We start from the raw sequence: 20,570 nt of genomic DNA, 5'->3' as shown, positions 1-20,570 counted from the left end.
AGCTTTTGTTTGATTGTAGAAGGAGAGGGAGGGCAGAAGAAAATGGGTTCTGGGACGAGGGGAGGAGCAGGGGGGCTGTATCAGGATGGCGTCCCACCTGCTCGAACCCCCAATGGGCTGACAAGACAAAGCAGGAGTTGTTCCCCCATAACCGCACACACTGGCATGGCTCTCTTTATCATGTTTTACACTTTTCATAAATCTGAGCCAGCATGTCACAAGGGGTATTACTGAGCATTACAGGACCGCGCTGACCACAAATGATGTGCGGGTCGATTCAGGATCCCTGGTGTGCGAGTGTGGCAGGTGTTGGCACAAATTGCTGTATGTTGGGAGTGGATAAAGAGGAAAAGAAATAGTGAGAGAAGGGTGCCCACAGGAAACATGGACCTCACGGTCCGATTTCCATGTCCCTTGTCAGGGGGCGTGATATACATTTCGTACTTGAATGTGTGTGCTATGAGTAGCGGAGGTCAGCACTTCGCTAAATCCCCTTCTTCAGAGGAACACGTGTTAGCCTCCATGTCTGATCTATCACCTGCCAGGCAGCGAGGACATGCCAGTGTGGAGCCTCTGGGTGGGCGCTGACACTCAGCTGCAGTTTGCCTCCTACTCTGACACCCTAAAAAGCAAACAAGTCCCCGACATGTGTTCTTAGATTGACAAGTTTGCGGTACAAAAAACAATCAAGTGGCAAAGGGGGAATTCTGTCTTTCTGCCTTGTATTTACAGACCAAGAGCAATACACGCAAAATGTAATCAGTTTTTTAAGGTATGTTCAAATGTATCGGCTAAGACATCAAAGCACCCATACAGTATATACCTTTGCTATATCTTTATTTTGATGATGTAATCTTAGTGTATGGATTGGTTTCTGATCTAAGCCTATTGATTGGAAAGGGACCTGACAGTCTGTGATATTGGATATGGCTCTACTAATCTTTTGTGTATGCGGCTGGAGGAAAATAAGGCTGTAACGTTATCCCGGTAGCCACGTTCGCTAAGGAAAGACTGCTGATCCCTATCTGTGGTCGGGCGAGGGCGAGACAGCGGTGTAGGTTGCCAAAATAGCCTGGCAGCTTGTATTTATTCACCACATTACAGCGGTGTCAGAAAATCCCCACAAGCAAAGAATACACCACAGAAACACGAAGCTAACACAAAAACCGACAAGCATCGACTTCAGAAGAGGATGAGCTGAAGTGTCTCTTATTGAAATTGTAAAAATATTCATTCATGGCAGAAACTCAGGAGGCCTACAGGGGTCATAAACCTTCAATAGGACATCTTTTTGAAACACGCCAACATGATTACTTGATCAAATAACTTTGCTGAATTTGTTGCAGCACTAAAATAACAAAAAAATATATTTTTTTCCATCTTCAGCAGAATATACGAGGACTGTCTCACATCACAATGTGAAAAAAACACTAATTCAGTCCAGAAAATTCTTGCATCATTTAACAGCATACAGTAATGCTATTGGGTCATTAGCGCTGCTATTAGCTGCGGGCACTGACTCCTGGCAGTAGTGACTGACACCATACCTTCCGCGGGTTGTAATTATGTGAGAATTTTTCCATTGGACGTGTGACCTTTTATCAGCCTCAGCTGGACATTTAAGGGGTCAGTGAGCGAGGCTGGTTTCCTCAAACGGAGGTTACCTTCCACCCAGCTCATCCAGGCGCTCTGCTGAGGCGCAGCAGTAAAGCCGAATCTGGAAAGGAGCCTGTCATCAACAATATTTTTCCAAGAGATTTTGTTCTCAGATACGAGACGTGAAATTAATTTCTCGTCACAAAAATTGCTCTCTCAAATCCAAACTGGCATAATATCCACCGACGCAGAAAACACACAAGACCATCAGGCAGATATAACGTCTGTCACTTTAATTTACCGACTCATTTTTGCATCCACTGCTCCTTCAGAACAGTGGAGCTGTTTGGGACCGACACTGGACTCAAAGCCCACCTGAAGCCACCAAACCGGGCTTGAGAGCTGAGGCCGGCTGATTAGCGGCAGGTGTTACGGGGAGGAGGGACTCCCCCCGCCCACCAATGGTGCTGGTCTGTAACTGTAGCAGCTGGTACTTTATAATTCAAGATGGCATGCTTAGAGCGGAGCTTAGAGGGTCCTGGTGGAAATATTAGACACTTTTAGAACGACTGATCACATAAGTTGTCTCAACATCTTCTGCAGAGCAAAGCATTTCTGAGGATACTGCTGCACTGAAACAAGGAACACTTGGGGACGTTGTGAGCAAGGGAGCTCTGTAATATGAACAATATGCATTCACAAGGAAATAGCTCTAAAATGTGTGTATTTTGGTCTAAATGTGTATGCGAATAGCTGTAGAATAAGAAGATCTTAAAATATAAAAAGAGGTTTACAATGAAACATGTGGTGGTAAGGTTCCTTCTCACATGACGCCTGCATTCATATTACACTATGTGATTATTCCTTTTCCATGACCAGCCCTTGGCCACTTGTTACATGGTGATCTCATTACATGAAGTAGGGCAAGCCGCTGTCCCCCACTGATTCCACGATCAAAGCCCCCCCACGTCTGTTAGAGGCTACGCCACGGCACTATGCCACGATTAAATGTCCTTTTTCCTTTTAATTGAATGCCATCACTTTCAGAGAATCACCTACTGTGTCGCTTGCCGGGTTGGCTGTGATGCCGCGTCTCAGGAGCAGCAGGCGGTGGAGGCTACAGATTCCCCCCCCCCCTCTCTCTCTCTCTCTCTCTCTCTCTCTCACACACACACACACACACACACACACACACACACACACACACACACACACACACACACACACACACACATTGACTGTCCACATCACCGGCTTAGCTCGGCCCGCCACAGACGACACCCCACCGTTTTTCCTCTAAGCATGCGCTAATAGTTTCAGCTTTATTTCTGAAGCAACTTTGTTTTATTCTGGCTGGTAGTCAAAGCCCCGGTGTGAGATATTTGGTCCGGGATGAAGACATCAAGAGTGGGCGCATTTATAAATAGTGTTGTAATGGCAGTACAATGGACGACCCTTCCATCTGCGATGAACAGACACAGCTACGTCAGTACATAGGGAAGTTGTATTAGTGGAAGTGAACCAGGAGCCTGACATACAATCTTGTGTTACCACCACAGATTGCTGTTCGCTGCTGCTGCCTTCTATTATGAGTTGTGTTTGGTGCTGGCAGAACACCACAAAACTGTATGGCCATGGTTTATTTTAGGACATTTATGACTGTTGTATGTCTAAATTCAGTCTATTGTCACAGAAAAAAAAAAAATATATATTTTTATATTGTGAGATATATATCATACAATCAGTGCGGATGGCAGAAGGCTGGACTCCAAAACGTAACCAGTCTTCAAACTGGGATACAGCGATATATTTAATATCTAATGCTCATGTCCAATTGAAAAAGTATTAAAAACACAGACAATAATATGAAGCTATCATTTGTCAATTAAACTCAAGACTCAGTGTTGGTTTGGTGGATCTAGAGCAAGAGTTTTCAAAGTCTGGATCTGTGGCCCCCCTTCAGACAAAAATCAAGAAAATCACGTCCATCAATGCAGAAGTTCTTTATAAAGAGCGTCTTTTTGTTCTTTGTCATTTTTAAGTATATTTATGGACGTTTATTCGCGGTCTAGGACAATGATGTCCTCGGAGCTGTACTAACGTTTACTTTTAAAACATCTGTATTATCTCTGTGTGTTCAGATTAAACTGAGTTATGACTCTGAGAAGGAGTATACATTTAGATGTTAATAGCAACAATTGGGGGTGGGCTAAGAGTTTTTAAGTGGGCAAAATCAATATAATTCAACATAAAATCATTTTGACATCAAAGCACCATTGAGTCTCATATAGACAAAGACAGTCAGTAACTAAAACTCAAGGAAATAAATTAAATTAATTGGAATTCAACAAATAACACATAATGCTCCTTTACTTGTATTTGGCGCCTTCACTAGTGTTTGAGAGTTATAGTGCCACGTTACAATCAAATCATTTATGCCTTAAACTTCTTTGTGTTCAAAACATGTCTAAATATTAAAGTTGCTTTGTAACACTGAGGTTACAGAGCACAAATCCAACACAGTATATGAAAAGGTATTCTATCTATCTTTTATTTCAGTCAAAGGTTTAAAAAAAATATTTGGATACAACCCACATTACTGCTGTTATTCTGTGAGGTTACAAACTAAATACAAAAAATATAACACCAATTTACAAAAAAAGTTACATTTCAGTACAGTGACCGTCTATTGTTAATAACTGTAATCCGTTCCAAATTTGTTTTAAATTCAGCACTAGATATTTTAATACTCTCAACAAAAGCATAACTAAGAGCTAGATTATTTGCATCAGTGTGGAATATATTTTCTAAACCCACAAATGTTAAAAAAAAAAGAATCCCAAAAAAAACTCTTTTCTTTGAAAGAAAGAGAAAAATCTATCGGCTAGATTTTCCCTCTGTACTCCCAAAGGTCTCTCCATGGAGGAGAAACAACACATGCAGGAAGTGAGGTGGGATGTTCGGAAAGCATTTAGCGGATCAATACGGTCCAAGCGAGAGAGGGGAAGGGAGACAGACAGACAGCGCAAGAGAGAGAGGTCGAGGGAGAGAGACACCCAGAGCCCAGGGGAGAGGGAAGTCTTTTGGGAACAGCCTGTGCTTTTCAAGAGTACTGTTACACTTCTCAGTCTGTCTTGGTAAGAACATCCAACTCAGCGGCTTCCACCCGTCTGTTTCACAGTGAGAGGCTTGTGGGTGTGAGGAGAGGTAAATCGGGCTTATGGGTGATGTCACTGGTGTCTCCCAGAGGCCACAGACATCTTTAATATCTGATCATTGACCCTTCTTCAAGCCCCCAGTGAGATGGTCGGACAATATTAGATTCACCGGCACGAGACAACTGCTTATGTTCAAAATAATTTTATATATATATATTTTTTGATCTCTTCATTGCAATCAACAGTATGACCCTAGACAGTATGTATTGGTTTGTCAAAACGTTTTTATTAGACCGCTCTTAGTGAGCTTTTTTGATGCTACTTTTATCATTACTTTCTTAAATTGTTTAAATCAATGAGCCATATTTAAAATAATGGATCCCGGTTTTCCAGAGTGCTCACGGTGAAACATTGCTTTGATTGATATGATGGAAGAGAGAAAAGAAACAATATTTTAGAAGCTTTAACAAGAAACTTCTTGATATTTGGCCTAAACGTCGTAAACAGTTGTCTGTTCCACATTACCGCATATGCTGTTGACCGTCAATTATGTGTCAGACTTATATCTCTTAAATCATATCTGAGATGGAATTAAGGAAAGAAAATCAGAACTCACCTTCTTTCAACATGCCAACTTTAAGACATTTCATGAAGCGGCAGGCCTGGCACGACTTGCGTCTCCTTTTGGTGATCTCACATTCATTGGTGGCCGGACAGCTGTACTCAATATTCCCTGCAGAAGATCAGAAAAACATTGTGTCATTAATTTAGTAATTAATTCTGTGAGCACAGAATCAGCTATTAGGAGGAGTTTTAGAATTATTATTATATTATTGGGTAGCAAAGAAGAACCAAATCAGACACAGAAGAAAATGCGTGTGCGCACACACACACACACACACACACACACACACACACACACACACACACACACACACACACCTGTCCCAAGGTGACCCCGTGTGCCGCTCCTGAAGGGGAGGAGGTTTTAGTGGCATTTTGATGGGACATGTAAAAAGCACCTCCCCGCCCCGGAGTCCCACCCCCATTTTGATTCTCAGATAAATTAGCTTCATTAATGCAGAGCATCCTCTCCGCAACGCTCACCATGACTCCTTCTAGCCCATCCTTCTTCACCCAAAGCATGATGGGAAATCTGCCCTCCCTCAACAACACAAGGGCTAAGAGATGGAAGCACAGCCGAGCGCTCTGCATAATGCTTCCCGGTAAGGACCACGACTGGCTGTTAAGACTCGCCAATCTAAGGATCCCATATCATGTGGCAAAGCTCGATGTATTATTCAAGCCCGTCTTGACATTTGTTGGCTCACTATGGAAATATTTCCTATGCAATTTAATCGCTCGGGTCCAAAAAAAGCCAGAAAAGCAGACATATTGAATCTGCTGCCATGTAACTGCTGCCTGTTTTTCTCACTAGGTTCCGGTTAACATTTATTTTTTCCCGGGAGCATTACGCGGCCACTTCAAAAGTGGACGTGACCCCAAGAATCCAATGACAAATTCTCTTTCCCAAGTATCCAAATCCCTTGATTGAGTGTTTAAACAATGCCCCCAAAGTCCAGGGATGTATTAATGGTACCTAAAAACAGCAAACCAGGTGTTATCTGTAGCAAAACTGCCAAAGCTGCCCTCCCCCACAAACACAAACACACACACACACACACACACACACACACACACACACACACACACACACACACACACACACACACACACACACACACTCCCCTGTTGAAGGTGCCAACATTTGTCAGGATCCCTGGCATCGATGGTGCCAGCGGGGTCACATGCACAGTGAGGGGCCGGGGCAGCATGCCAGGATGTTGGCAGAGGCTGCTGCTGGTTTCAGGGTGGGTTAAGTCTTTTACACTGAATACAGTAGAGTGCAGTGCTCATGTGTAGCGACACATGCTGTGTACCATATATATACTACAAACTAATATTATACATCATGTACTCGATACAAATTGTATTCGATATTAATTGTCATATGTAAGCTAAGTGTAACCGGAGTCAAATTCCATGAATGTGTAAACACACATGGTCATTAAAGCTGATTCTGATTCTGATATTGTATAGTTTGTGCAGTTAACATATATAACAATTAAATAACTGTCCTAATGTAGTACTACAACTAATTCTGTAAATTAAGGATGCAAAAAAGTAAAAGAATGCTTTCTCTTTTTAGGCTACTGTTGATGTACACTAATGGTCCACAGTGCAATGCACACAAGTAGCTCACGCAAGAAATACGTGAAAAAAAACTTGTTAATTCTTTGAAAAAACATTTCCTTTTTGTAAAGTTTTATTAACATTGCTTCATAGTCACAGTTTGACTGATGATTAGCACATGTATTGCAAATATGGTAAAGTATTTATTGTATATAAGAAAAAAAATGAATGTAATCCACTGCAATAACAGTACTTTGACAATAACTACATCGTACATTGTGTATATGATCAGGATGTAGAGTGGAATTTGGGCACAACTAACAAGAATCAATGAATTTACCTTTGAAATTAACTTTCCAGAGATAATCATAAATGTTATTCTAAAGGTTAAATTCTTCATTCTTCATTTTTTATATTCAGTAGTGTACGTCAACATTAAGCATGTGTCCTAAATCCCTCCCGATATAAAATATAGTGAATTATCTAATGTCTGCCCTTTGTTAAAAGTCGGAGTGTAAAAATCTTCCACAATGGAATGGAAAAAGTCCATCATTAAAGGAAACATTTTATACCTGAATGGATCAAAAATAACCTTTGTGTGTTCCCATGATGATGTGTGTGTGTGTGTGAGGGGACGGGGGTTGGGTTGCATTAGGGTTGCACAATAGTCTTAAATTGCCTACCTCTAAAAGCTCACTGTCGGCATACCCTCTTAGTTAATCAGGTCTTGTGTCCACCTTTATTTCTCAAAGGACATTTCAGCCACTCTAATATCCTTCCTTAACCTCTCTTATTTTCCCTCTAAATTTTGATATATTATTATGCCATGCTATTATCCACGCACTCATCTCCACTCAAGCTGGACCTCTCCTTGTCCTCCTCCTTTACCGAGGCCGGGACCCCCCTTCCTGATTACCATTCCATTAAAGCGGCCTCTCCTTTCAGTGAGTGACCACGTCCCCTGTCTCTTGTCCCTCTGCATTTTATTTGGAGGACTCCTCAGCGTAGCGCTCCTCTCTCCCTTTCCTCTGTTATTGCCCCGCTAACACGTGCCTGAGCTTCTAATTGGCCCCCATGTCCTCCCTCCCCCTTGGGTGTGGGCTGGAGGGGCCCGAGGGTAAAGAACAACAACTCCGCTCTCGACTTTCTCCCGATGAAATGCCTGGTTCTTAATTACAGTTACCCAACACTGATTGTTATTGACTGAAACTCCCGCGGCCCAGGACGAATGACGGACAGATTAGGTTCATTATGGGTCTGTCCTCCACGAAGGAGAGCGAGAGGAAGAAGAAGAAGAAGAAGAAGAAGAAGAAGAAGAGGGGGGATCGTTGCAGGACAACACAAAGTCACGCACAAACACAATTTAGAGTCCTTCACTGTTGCTGGTCAGACTGAGACACATGCAGACTTTAAATGGCCAGATAAAGCTCAAATGTAAGACTAAAAAGGTAGGTTGAAACAGTTCTTTGCAGTTTATACAAACGTTCTGAATGATGCTTGTACTTTGTCCCGCTACAAGGGGTTTGTATTTGTAGCATCCTTCTTATGTCAATTTTGCAACATGTTCAACCAGTAATCAGGTCGCTTAAATCAGCCAGAAGACAGTGAGTGGCTTTAAGATACTGTTGGTGTTGTTGTTCTATGTGATCCATTTGGCAAACTTTCATAAGCGTCCATCTAGTAAGCAACATTTATGTTGTCTTTTCTTAGTGATTGCTTATTTTGCACGTCATACAGTCGATCACAGATCGTGGTTGTGACATTTATTTCAGTTTCTACAAAATAGTAGCATCAGCTGAGCAGTCTGGGTAAAAAGCCTTGGTTAAACATTATCACTGTTAATTAAGTCACTATCATATTATATTAACACCTGTAAAATGTGTTTGGCTACAGTAAAACCACATAAAGCAACCCGCTACGTTTACGATTCAGCTTCATTCTTTAACTGCTGTTGGCAGTTTCATGCACTATTATGTTTTTTGCCAAATACTAATAAAAAGAGCATTGCAGAAGATGTTAAACTGCTTTGTATTGCCTCAGTAATTCAGAAAAGGGTTAGTACGGATGCAATTTACCTCCTCAATGTGGCCAAGGCCTCACTAACCTGCTGCCCAGCTCCATGTCTACGGACAACAAATCCTGCAGATAAAATTCTAAATACTGCAGCACATTATCTCTGTCCAAGAGACTATTCTGGAACAGCTCCCACACATGGCAGAGCCAATGCCAGATGTACGATTCACATGCAAACGCATAAAAAGAAATCACAACCCAGAGCAGATTTACAGTCTGGGCCTAATGCCGGCTGTAGACGCTTGTAATCACAACCTCGTATTAGTCCCATAAGAGCAGACGGGTGGAGAGCAGCACTAGGGAACACGTCAATATGTTTTCCTGGCAGTCCTAATTGTCATGGTAAAGCTAATAAAAAGTATCTTGAATCATCGTGAAAAATCGCACATAGGTGGTATAGTACATCTGGGTTAAAGGGCGAACGCTTTCTTTGCAAAATATTCAACCACCTGGGAAATTACATAAAATATGATTATTCTCAGGTTCTAACTGGGAGCATGCAAGCATTGGAGATGAGCTCTTGAGAAGAAGTGGCAAATACCTTGTATCGTCCTCTTGAAAAAGGCTTTGCAGGCCTCACAGGACGCCACCCCATAGTGGTACCCTGAGCCAATGTCACCACACACCAGGCACAGCCTCTTGGGAATGGCGTTGAGCATGTACTCGCACTTGATCGGCGAGTCGTCTGCCACAACGCCGGAGCAGTCCTCGTAGCGGCGTAGGCAGGCGGCGCCCCCTCCGAGCATGCCCGGGTTGAACATTGGCGGGGAGTCCAAGGCGTGCGAGTGTCTGCTGCCGCCGTTAATGTAATGGCCGCTGGCGTCGGAGTTGCCGCTGGGACTGTGGTGACTGCCTGTGTCCACTAGCGAGGAGGATGGACTGGAAGGCTCGGTTTTGACGTAAGAACCACAGCTGGATGATAGGTGTCGGTCCTCAGTGGGCATTCTGGTTAGCAACCTGGATGAACACACAAGAGGGGAGAGCCGAGGTCAGTTGAGGGAACAGAATTTATAGAAAACAACGGAGTCAAATCCGGAATTGAAAAGAAACATTTCTTGGCTGAATATCTTATAATAATAATTTATTTTGTAAGGACTCAGTCAGAGAAATTCCCTGATTTGTTTCACCTGCCATGGATCGGCTAATCTTTCAATTAAAGTAAAAAACTGGATGAGCAGGGCTTTCAAACAACATCAGCGATATGGAAAGGGAGCCTGTTTACCTCACATGCAAATCAGCACTGATTTTCTAGACTGAGACACAAATAACCTGACATGGAAGTAAATATACATCAGAAAACTGCAGTTTCAGTGAAATTACCAGCATTAACAAGTTTGACAAGATGCACAGAGCGTTGCTTTCTTCCATCATCTCCTGATCATTCTGCAAGAGATTCATCAGCTGTGATGGAGCACGCCGCTCCATCTGAGTTTGATAGATTGTGTTACACACACAACCATTTATGTGCTGGAATGCCAAGTGATATACTACAGCAGCTTATTTCTCTCAGGCGAAATGGTAACTAACGACCATATCAACAGATGCCCCATACATCTTGCAAACAATGCCCACAATTGGTCGGCTGCCAGCGGTAAATGAATGAATGAAACTTCAGAAGGCCGTTAATGGACAGAGAGAGAGGTGTTACACTCAGCATATGGAGGATCATGGGTAATACATGACCCAATCAATAGTCCCGGTTAGTTTGCCAAAGGACGGTGCTGGGTTACAGTGGACTTAAGTGAGAGGTTGGAGAGGCTGAAGAAGAGGCACTGACCTGGGATTAAGTTCCTTGGTCCCACTTTTCATTACAAAATGTGTTACACAAAATGTTACACACGGCACACTTATGGACAAAAAGCAACTGTTTCAGTTGCAGGATAATTACCAAATATGATCAGATGATCAGAAACAAAAAGGTTCCTGGAGGAATTATTGCATTGCTGCATGTATTGCTAAACTTGAGAAAGGGAACGCTTTTCATGGCAGATTTTATTTGTCGAGCTTAAAGAGGACACGGTTCTTTATTTGCTGTGGAAAGTTTGATGCCAGAATTAATGTACTTTTTGATAAAGGCATGTCACGATAATTATGTTGCAGTGTTATCGTTCAATATATGGACATGCGCTTGATAATGTTTGCTGATCCCTATTTTGCCCGTTGTGTTTTCATGCGTAAATCCATTTGATTTATTGTTTCTCGTTTTGGTTGTGTGGTTTTTTATTTAATTTATTTAGGATATATTAAGATTAAGTTCTTAAGAGTTCAAAGTATATTGTATTTGAAAGGGTGTACTTGCATTATTATGCTATTATATTAACATTATATCCCTTTATGAAATTGTCTTAAAATAGCAAAAATATTGTTAATCGCAGTTATTTCTGAGACAAAATATTTATCGTCCAACAAAAGCAGTTATTGTGACAGGCCTACTGCTACTGTTGCGCAATACGTTCTCTTCAAGGCCTCTGTGTGTTGTTGTAATTGCAGTAGCTTCAATAACATCCTCTCAAACAAAGCATGAAATGAGGCCTGGATCCACGTTAGGACCGCTGGCTCTGTCTGTCAGAGTTGGTGCTGATCTTACCCAACTTGAGCCCGACGTGTTCGCGAGTTGTAAATTCTGGGTGAGAACCGTGGAAAGCCATGTTAAGAATGTCAGAAACTAACAGGAAGCTGATGCTAAACCAGATTCCTCTGAACTTGTTGCCCATTTGCTGCCAGGGGCTGCCCCGTTTTTCAAATTTGGTATTGTGGTTGGTAATGAATTTTCCCTCTGTGGATAAGTGTTTATATAAAGCCATGAAGTCATCCGGCCCCGACAACATGAAACCTCTTTTTTAACTGCTAACGGCTGGAGGGAGGAGGAGGAGATAGCCTCTACCCCTGGGCCAAGATCAGATCTATTGATCCTCTGCTTCCTTCCTGTTCCAGATGAGGCATGAAAAAATAAACCCTCCTCTTACGGGTCCTAGACATTCCTTATGCATTTTTAATCAGTCGGGACTGTTAACATAGTGAGAGATTCAATTCAATTCAATTCAATTCAATTCAGTTTATTTTGTATAGCCCAACATCACAAATACAAGTTTGCCTCGGAGGGCTTTACAATCTGTACACATGACATCCCTGTCCCAGGACCTCACATCGGATCAGGAAAAACTCCCCCAAAAAGATAGTAAAAACCCTTTCACAGGGAAAAAAAGTGGAAGAAGAGATGAAGGATACATAATGTTAGTCTTCCTTCTGAGGCTATTGTGGTTTATAGAAGATGCACGGTGCTCACATTAAATCTCGTCAGCAATCAGCATGCACCTCAATTGGAAGGAATATTTTTTCCCATCTGAGGGAATTGGAGAAAGCGGCGCGGCAACAGTTAATACATCATCGCAGCCAGATCGGGGGATTCCCTATGGAATAGTACATTGTGGCATATGTAAAAAGTAGTTCACTCCCCACTTAGCACACAGTAACGCTGGGGAGATGTTTTTTGTTAGGTTTAATGGAAATTTCTAATGGGTCCCTTCAAATCTGTCGAAATGAAATAATGGCACAAACCACCAATTCGTGCAGACAGAAATAGATTCATAGTTTCATAATTTGGTTTCTTCTGCTTATTATAAAAAGAGACATAGAGTTTCTGAGCGCAGCCCGAGTCTCCTCAACCCGCCCCGCTCCCTTTGCAGCGCACACACACACGCACGCACACGTACACACACACACACACAGACACACACACACACACACACACACACACACACACACACACACACACACACACACACACACTCAAACGCGCACAAACGCATTGCACCTAATATCTAATGGGGTAATGTTTGCTCCGCCACGCAGAAAAATGGTACAAACCAAGCAGACAAGCAAGACTCATTAGACAGACGTGAAGGTCACCTGCCTTCTCTGCGCTGCTGTTCTTTGAGGCCCAGACGGTCCCACAATGGATGCCTCGGAGCAGCACAGACACAGGTTTCAGTGTGTCCACCACACTGAAAGAAAGAGAGTGTCTAGACGCGCCACAGTGCAACAACTAGAGAGCCGTCCATAATGTTTAATATGACCGAGGCGCTGCCGAAAGGCTGTACATGCTCAGATCAGTGAGCAGTTGTTTTGGTTTTTATTCTCATTTTTGGAGGTGAAGTGTAATGGGTGTGAAAATGTCCCACCAGAGCGGCTTAAAATCTCAAATGTTTATGTGAGCATGTGTGTGTATTTTGGCATGCCTCCTCATACTGGCAGTGTTGCCGATCCCCTGCTTCCCCACATAAATCCTGACTCCATCCACCTCCCCTCTAAACCATGAATTATGTTTCTCAGCCATCCGAATTTCTGCCCAATACATTTTTTTACCAGCAGTTAAAAAAGAAAAAAGAAGAAGCATTATTCAAAGCAATTCTTCACAATGACCTCGACGAGTGAAGGGTTAAAAAATCCGACTCTCCATATTTTACTATGTATTTTCCCACTGAGGGGAAATATTATTGTGAAGCTTGGGGTGAAGCTTGTAGCAAGGAACACAACGTAAATCATGGCGCTGAACACACAGTCGAACATGGAAGCGTAGAAGGACAGAGGCAAGGAGCCATGCATGAAATTAGTTCATTAATCTTTCTATGATAGGCTGTCCTTGTTTGGGGCAAACTCTATCAGCTTTAAACTGAGTGCCCCTTGCTGCCTGACACATAGATTACACCGCTAGTCCGCGGACGGGGTGTCTGGGAAATGAATGGTCACGCGAGTGGGAAAATGGGGTAGCGCGTGTCGCCCAAGTGTTAAGTAGCAACAACAGCACGCGCGTGACATAGCGTCGGCACAAATGAAGGTCATCAAAAAATGTGTGCGTTCTGAAATTTAAATGCATTTATGCGCCGCTGCGAATAATGTAGTCAGTTTAAAGGGGAACCGGCATTAGTCAAAATATATTTTTAAAGCACATTTTTAAGGTTATTTGTGATAATTGAAACAGCCATGTTTATTCAAATCTGCAAGCTGTGCATGTCTTCATCGCCTTTAGCTGTCAGCTCAAACCTTGTAGCTTGAGATTGCACACGTCTAAATCACAACCTCTCAGTCATTAACTAAAATATTACAGAGAAAGTTCTGGTTACTGCTAATCAAGTCTGAATTGTTGCGTCCTTAAGTTCTCTTAGGTCTCCTGATCAGTGTCTGGAGCATCCTTTTCTGCCTCTAAACTGGAGAATAGTTCCCATCAATCGTTCTTTTAACAAAATACTTCTCCAGACTCACTTATGTACCCGGATATTTTGGACTGAGGTAATTACTATTTTAATAATGGTTACCTGATCTAATTACTATTGTGTTCCATGTTCTTTTGTGCCTCAGATTCTTGCCTCTTTGGGTTAGGTTCTGCCTTCAGCATCTGTTTCAAATATGTACATGTTTTCTTAGGCTTCATGTATCTTGTGTTTAAGTATTTGTGCATTAAATGTTTCAGCTGTAAGACAGGGAAACTAAAGTTTAATTCCTTGCGAGATAATTTTCTTTATTGATTGATATGCCGATTATTTCAACGGAAAATTGTCCATTACAAGTTCCTGGAGACCAAGGTGAAGTCTTCATGTCTTTTTTTGTCCAACTAAGAGTTCAAAACTCAGAAATGTTCAATGTATTAATGTAGAAGAAAAATATCACCACCAAATATTCAAAATGAAGACGCTGAGCCAGCTGTTTGCAATAATGAAAAAAAGTTGCCAATAAATTTGTTTCAGAGTGAATACATTTAAAGCTACGGTTTGTATTTTGTGCTCTAATTTAGACGGACTTTGTCAATTTTCTGTGGTAATTATTCTAAACACACTTGTTCAGCAACCTGATGTTCCACAGCTGAAGAAAACCATGGGATATGGTTGAAACCTTTGAAAAATAAGGACCTATTTACTGCAGATTTGTGCACTGAAAAGGTGGAGAAAGAATCTCCACCCTTTTTGTTTTGTTCGTTTTTACTTTCTTACATATCTATACTTCAAAGTTAACACTCCTGAACAAGTCAGTAAGTTCCAGTACTGTTTGTACTGCATGACAGATGTACTTCGTTTCTGCCTCTGTCTCTGTCTCTCTCTCTCTCTCTCTCTCTCTCTCTCACACACACACACACACACACACACACACCCGTACACAGAACTTCCAGCATATGGCCTCTTCAATGTCACTGCCACGAGGAGAGATTGCATAGATTTCCCTCATGGATGATGTCTCCTTACCTGGAGTATCAACCCCCATCTACATACACGTCCACCACCTCCAGGAAATTGCTCTCCCTGCAAAGTCAAACACACCCCTAACTGCCTTTTAAAGAGAGACAGAAGAAGGAGGCTATGGGGGAGAAAGAATAAACGAGCAGAGACTTAAGCCGTCATTGAGAATCAGAGGGGGGACTCATGAGGGACAGTTACGATATTGATTTCATAAATAAACAGAGATGGCCATCGATCCTAATGTTATTTTGCATTTCAATTACTGCCCAGTAACATAACCTTCAAACGTTTGCTTCTCCACAGTAATAACGTCCACTGATAATCACAAGCAAGTCTTGTCCGCTGCAAATTGGCTTTTCTCTCTCTCTCTTTTTTTTCTTCAAAATGTGTAAATGACACAACTTTGCATTTGCCTAATGGTATTAGGGCATGGGCTGAATTTCAAGTGAGACTCAAGCTGATACAGTAAGCGCTCCGGTCAATTGACACAATGCAAATTAACGTGGTGAAGAGGAATTAAGTTCACAATGTGAGACCTCGTGAAGCAACGATGAGGCCCATTAAATTAAACATGCTGGCTGGCCCACACTCCATGATTAGACGCATTGCTTCTTCTTCTCTCTCTCTCTCTCTCTCTCTCTCTCTCTCTCTCTCTCTCTCTGTGTGTGTGTGTTAATTTCATTTGATCAATAAAACAAACTCATTCTAAGAAGTCCTCTCTGCTGCTTGCATACAGCCCGAGCAGATGAAAGCCACGTCGTGTTTTGATTGAATAGTGGCTACAAAAAAAAGAAAAGAAAGCGCCCATCTACGTCCTGATGAATTCAGAGTCCTTGACAGGTTGCCTAAAGGATACATCTATATCCCTATATCAAGAGGGGGTCATGACACGTAATGAAGTTATTTCTCCTCTCATGCCGTCACGGAGAGCTGGGCTGTTCCCTCGTATGCAGCAGCCATCGCCATTAATAAACACGTCAGGCTGAACACTTTTGAATTGTTTTTGTCGTTTGTCATCTTTTGCCTGACCGTCTTCATGGAAACTAAAGGCTGGCGGTAAAAGAGAAGTATAGCATTTCCTCCCACAATGTCAACACCAAACTGTCCTGCCACTTGCTCTCTCCATCCGTCAGTAGGCTCTGCTGGCTGATGGAACCAATAAAACCAACTGGGAAGCCAACTATCAAACTTCAAGATGTTTTTTATTTCGGGTACAAAAAACTACTGTGACCGTGTTACTTAAAGTGCAGTGGTAGCCGTTTCCATGCGGTGCTAAAGGTGGAAGCAGACAGATTTGTCCACTCACTGGAGTGATTAAGCAGAATATAAGACACTGTGCCTCACAAGTAACAACTACATTACCAGTAATGTTACAAGACTTCAAATTCTATTTAATATTCCTAGCGTGCTTCAGAATAACACATAGAAGCAGAAATAAGACCCAAATTTACACGTAACATATCAGATATGATCTCTTATCTGTTAAACATATCTGTTTCCAAATACTTTCTGTGGCAGACACTTTGAAAATACCACCACCTGACATTTCAATGTGTTCTAGAGTTTTATATCATACAGTTTCCAATAAAAAATATAAACTTTGGTCCAACACGATAGCGAGAACATAGTACATATACAATATACTGCTGTTATTTAACTGAGCTAAACTTTTCCGATACTACATATCAAAACATATTTAATGTTTACTGTGTCTCTCATTTGTTCAGAAAAACTGTGAAAATAAAAGGACTGTTATTTATAAAATATCAACTTTCTAATCTCTAATGTAGGGGAATTATGGGGTCATGTCAGGAATGTTGACATGATCTATTTATTTTAGTTTTGATATTAATGATACTGACAAATGGAAATGTTACATGATATACAAAATATGGCCATGTGTATAACTTGCGTAATAAATACAGACTCCAACGCATAATAAGATGCGTTTCTCTTAACAGACACAGTCAGGTGTTTCCATGATATAGCACCGCTAAAATTAGATCCCAGGTCAGTGTGCGATTCTTTGGTCTCATCCGCACATGTATATGCACGCACGTATGTGTGTGTGTGTGTGTGTGTGGGCATATTTGACCGCTTGTGCTTATGCATTCCTGTTGGTTTGTTTGTGAAGGGCACCGATGCAAACAGCAGGTAGAACGAGAGTGAAATGGATCAAAATGTATGAGCGCAAACTGAATATAAACAACATTTAAACTTGAAGTGTAAAGACATAATGTGGCTGACCATTTTAACATCAACAATTACTTTTTAAACATTACATTTTTTGTTTCTTAGTGAAGATATATTATTCTATCAAGTGTCTATGAAAATAAAAACATTTTGTCTCTCTCATGTCATCTGTCTGAACAAGTGGAGTCACTGAAAAGGCAGATTGTGATCTTTAATCCACATTTACTGTAAAGCTGCAGGTTATTTGGATTTTGGTTGCACACAAATTCGCTAAAAACTTTGTTCAAGAAACAACGAAACAGACCTCATGTGTATATTTTATGAAGTTTAAATGATAAATTCCGCGCACTGAAATATTCGCAGATTTACATGTTATTTTATCTCAAGGCCAGAACACTGGGGAGAAAGAAACAGCTCAGTTGGTTCATTTCAGCGTATTTACATTTTATGTGAGGAGACACTGTGGCACAAAACATCTGAACAAAAGTACTTAGTATCTATACAGCTAAATGTGTATATATATTTATTAAATTGTTCTATAACATAATAACTGACAAGCTATAACAGTAGACGTTGTGGGACAGTTGGACACATCAGTCTTGGGGCCTCTCACCTCTGGCCAGAAGGTTGGTCGTCAGTTCTCAAGTGATTATTAATAGCATGCCCTGCAGCCAGACCTTACTAAGCACAGCTTTATGTGACACTAAAAGCACAGATTTGCTGTGTGCAAATACATGAGCAACTACAATTACACGCAGTGTGGTTAACAATGCTTAAAAGTAAAGACAGATTTTAGGATAATTTACTGTTATTACATGTTACATAGCTGCTTTACAATGAAGAGAGTTTTTTGCTACCATAAGCTGCAGGTTCACAACAGTTTATAGAGATAGCCGGCTGTTTTATTTGAAAGCTCCATCATGGTTTTCTCTCCTTAAATAAACTATAATCAACATAGCAAGTTAAACTAACTCCCTTAGAACATGCAGTATTACTCAAAGGGAGATGTCCCTCTCAAACCAGCTCCTGATTCGCCAAATCACATATATATTTGTGTGTGTCCATAAATGCAGTGTAAACATGCAAATGCACACACACACACACACACACACACACACACACACACACACACACACACACACACACACACACACACACACACACACACACCAAAAATACTTGGCCCAGGGTCACTTTAGGTTTCAGCATCGTATTGTATCTTTTGTCTTTTTATAATTTAAATTCAACTTAAAATTTTTTCACAAGAAAAAAACAAACATGTAATAACAGTTTTAATTGAATGGAAGTGTACTGCATGCAGTTTTATAGATTCTGGAAATTGATGATTGTGCGAAAAATAAGAGCTCAGGGGTTGTGTGTGTTTTTTTAAAGTGCGCAGCAATCTGCACAGGAATTACAATATTGAATGTCAAGACAATACATGCAAGAAACCCGGATCTGTTATGTGAGCTATCAAAACAACTGACACATTCTGAAAACAATGGTGGTTAAACATTACTCTCGCATGTATTTTCTATCTGCCCGCTGAGGAATTAGTGTCATTAATTTGATTGGAGTAATTAAATTAAATGTATGTACTTCGTATAATGTATCTTACATTACATGTAAATCACCGTTCAAACAGTTTGCATTGTTAATATTGTCAATCTCACACTTTATTTTCTACTTGAGTGCCATTGTGGGTACTAGTGCAAATCTAAATTACAACATAAAAATCAATGTAAATGTAACGAGATGCACATTTTAATGTGGCATGACATTACTGCAAATGTGTGTGTTTAAAATCATCCACTTTTAAATAAATCCCACCAACACCTCTTATAAAATCTGTTACTTTTGAACGCAAAAATGTTTTATAATTTCCCTGGCTGACCAAATACATGCGGATGTTAATTCCCTTGTATGTGTTTTTGCTTTACATTGAGAGTCTTGTGGTGAGTTTGTAAATATTCGTAATCATAGTCCTGTAGAAAGTGCTCAGCAGGTTAAACCTTTACAATCCCATCTACAGCTTAACAATAAGAGGATCCCAGTAAAGGGTCTCTCTCAGCGTCTTTCCAGTCATGCAAGGAGTGTAATGAAAAACAAAAGGCAGGTGCTGCATCTGAGATGTGAGACTTTCTTTGACTCCTAAAACTAAAACAAGCTGCTTGATACCTGCACTATGAAGCGAATGCAAAATGACAAAATACAAGTACACCTTAATCTTATTTAGATATAATTCAAATCATTTGTTTTACATTATCTGCAAACTTTGGTGATGATAAAAAAATGCCTTATGTCTTTATGATTTTATCACAAGCAAAGGGCAAAATCACATAAAAAGTGATCAAAAGCTTTACAAAACAGGAGGGTCCCCTGGAACGTACCCTCCTCTCAAGAACACACACTCTCACACAGACTGGGCAACACAGTTTTCTTTCCCTGGGACACCGTTGGACAATGGCTGCTGCCAGAGGATATTGGTCTGGGATATCGTCCGCATTAATCTGTGTCTGCCTCTTCCCTGTTGCTGAGGTTAAACCCTGGATCCTGATGCAGATCTAGACAGCTGTAGGGCAACCGTCCGACCTGGACTCCCCGCGGGCTGAGCTACCGCCTCACTGACAATGCTGAGCTCGGCTGTCCCGTACGGGGAGCTGAGATAACACGAGGAACTCCCTGTTTTTTTTTAGAATTAGTTTACTTGATGCACGACATTTGTTTAAACACAGATTTTCTTTGTGATCATTTTTTAAGTGAACTAAATGTTCTCGCCTAATTTGGAAACAACTGTAAAAGGTGAAAGATGAACAGAGAAGACTAAAAGATGTGGAGGAAAAGATGCACCTACTGGTTGTGGTAGCAGAGAGCGTCAGGGATGCACAGTTCGGAAACATCCATCAGTCCACGTTAAGCATTCCAGGTGTTGCAACAAAAAAACAGATAAACAAACAGCTGGGAAAAAGCTGGAGGAGGAGATCAGTTCCTAAATCTCCACATATCTTGATGAAATGTTGGTCAGGTGTTCCTGGGTGTTGTCTCCCCTCCCTCCCCTGTTCAACACACACACACACACACACACACACACACACACACACACACACACACACACACACACACACAC

At 41.3% G+C, this 20,570-nt stretch overlaps 1 protein-coding gene across 1 annotated transcript in view; it reads right to left on the bottom strand.

Annotated features, from left to right (window-relative positions):
- Window positions 1–20,347, bottom strand: part of LOC306733985 (steroid hormone receptor ERR2-like) — a gene marked incomplete at both ends in the record, with an annotated part of 33,925 nt that extends 13,578 nt beyond the window's left edge. The window contains 3 exons of the mRNA XM_079215303.1: window positions 5,371–5,487; window positions 9,562–9,977; window positions 20,298–20,347. Coding sequence (XP_079071429.1) covers window positions 5,371–5,487; window positions 9,562–9,977; window positions 20,298–20,347 — 583 coding nt within the window. The remainder of the gene's footprint in view (window positions 1–5,370; window positions 5,488–9,561; window positions 9,978–20,297) is intronic.
- Between the last annotated feature and the right edge of the window lie 223 nt (window positions 20,348–20,570).

The sequence above is a fragment of the Taurulus bubalis genome, assembly GCF_910589615.1.
Source record: "Taurulus bubalis genome assembly, chromosome: 3".
Classification (NCBI taxonomy): Eukaryota; Metazoa; Chordata; class Actinopteri; order Perciformes; family Cottidae; genus Taurulus; species Taurulus bubalis.
Note: the sequence above shows the minus strand (reverse complement) of the source record. Positions and strands in the feature narration are given on the sequence as shown.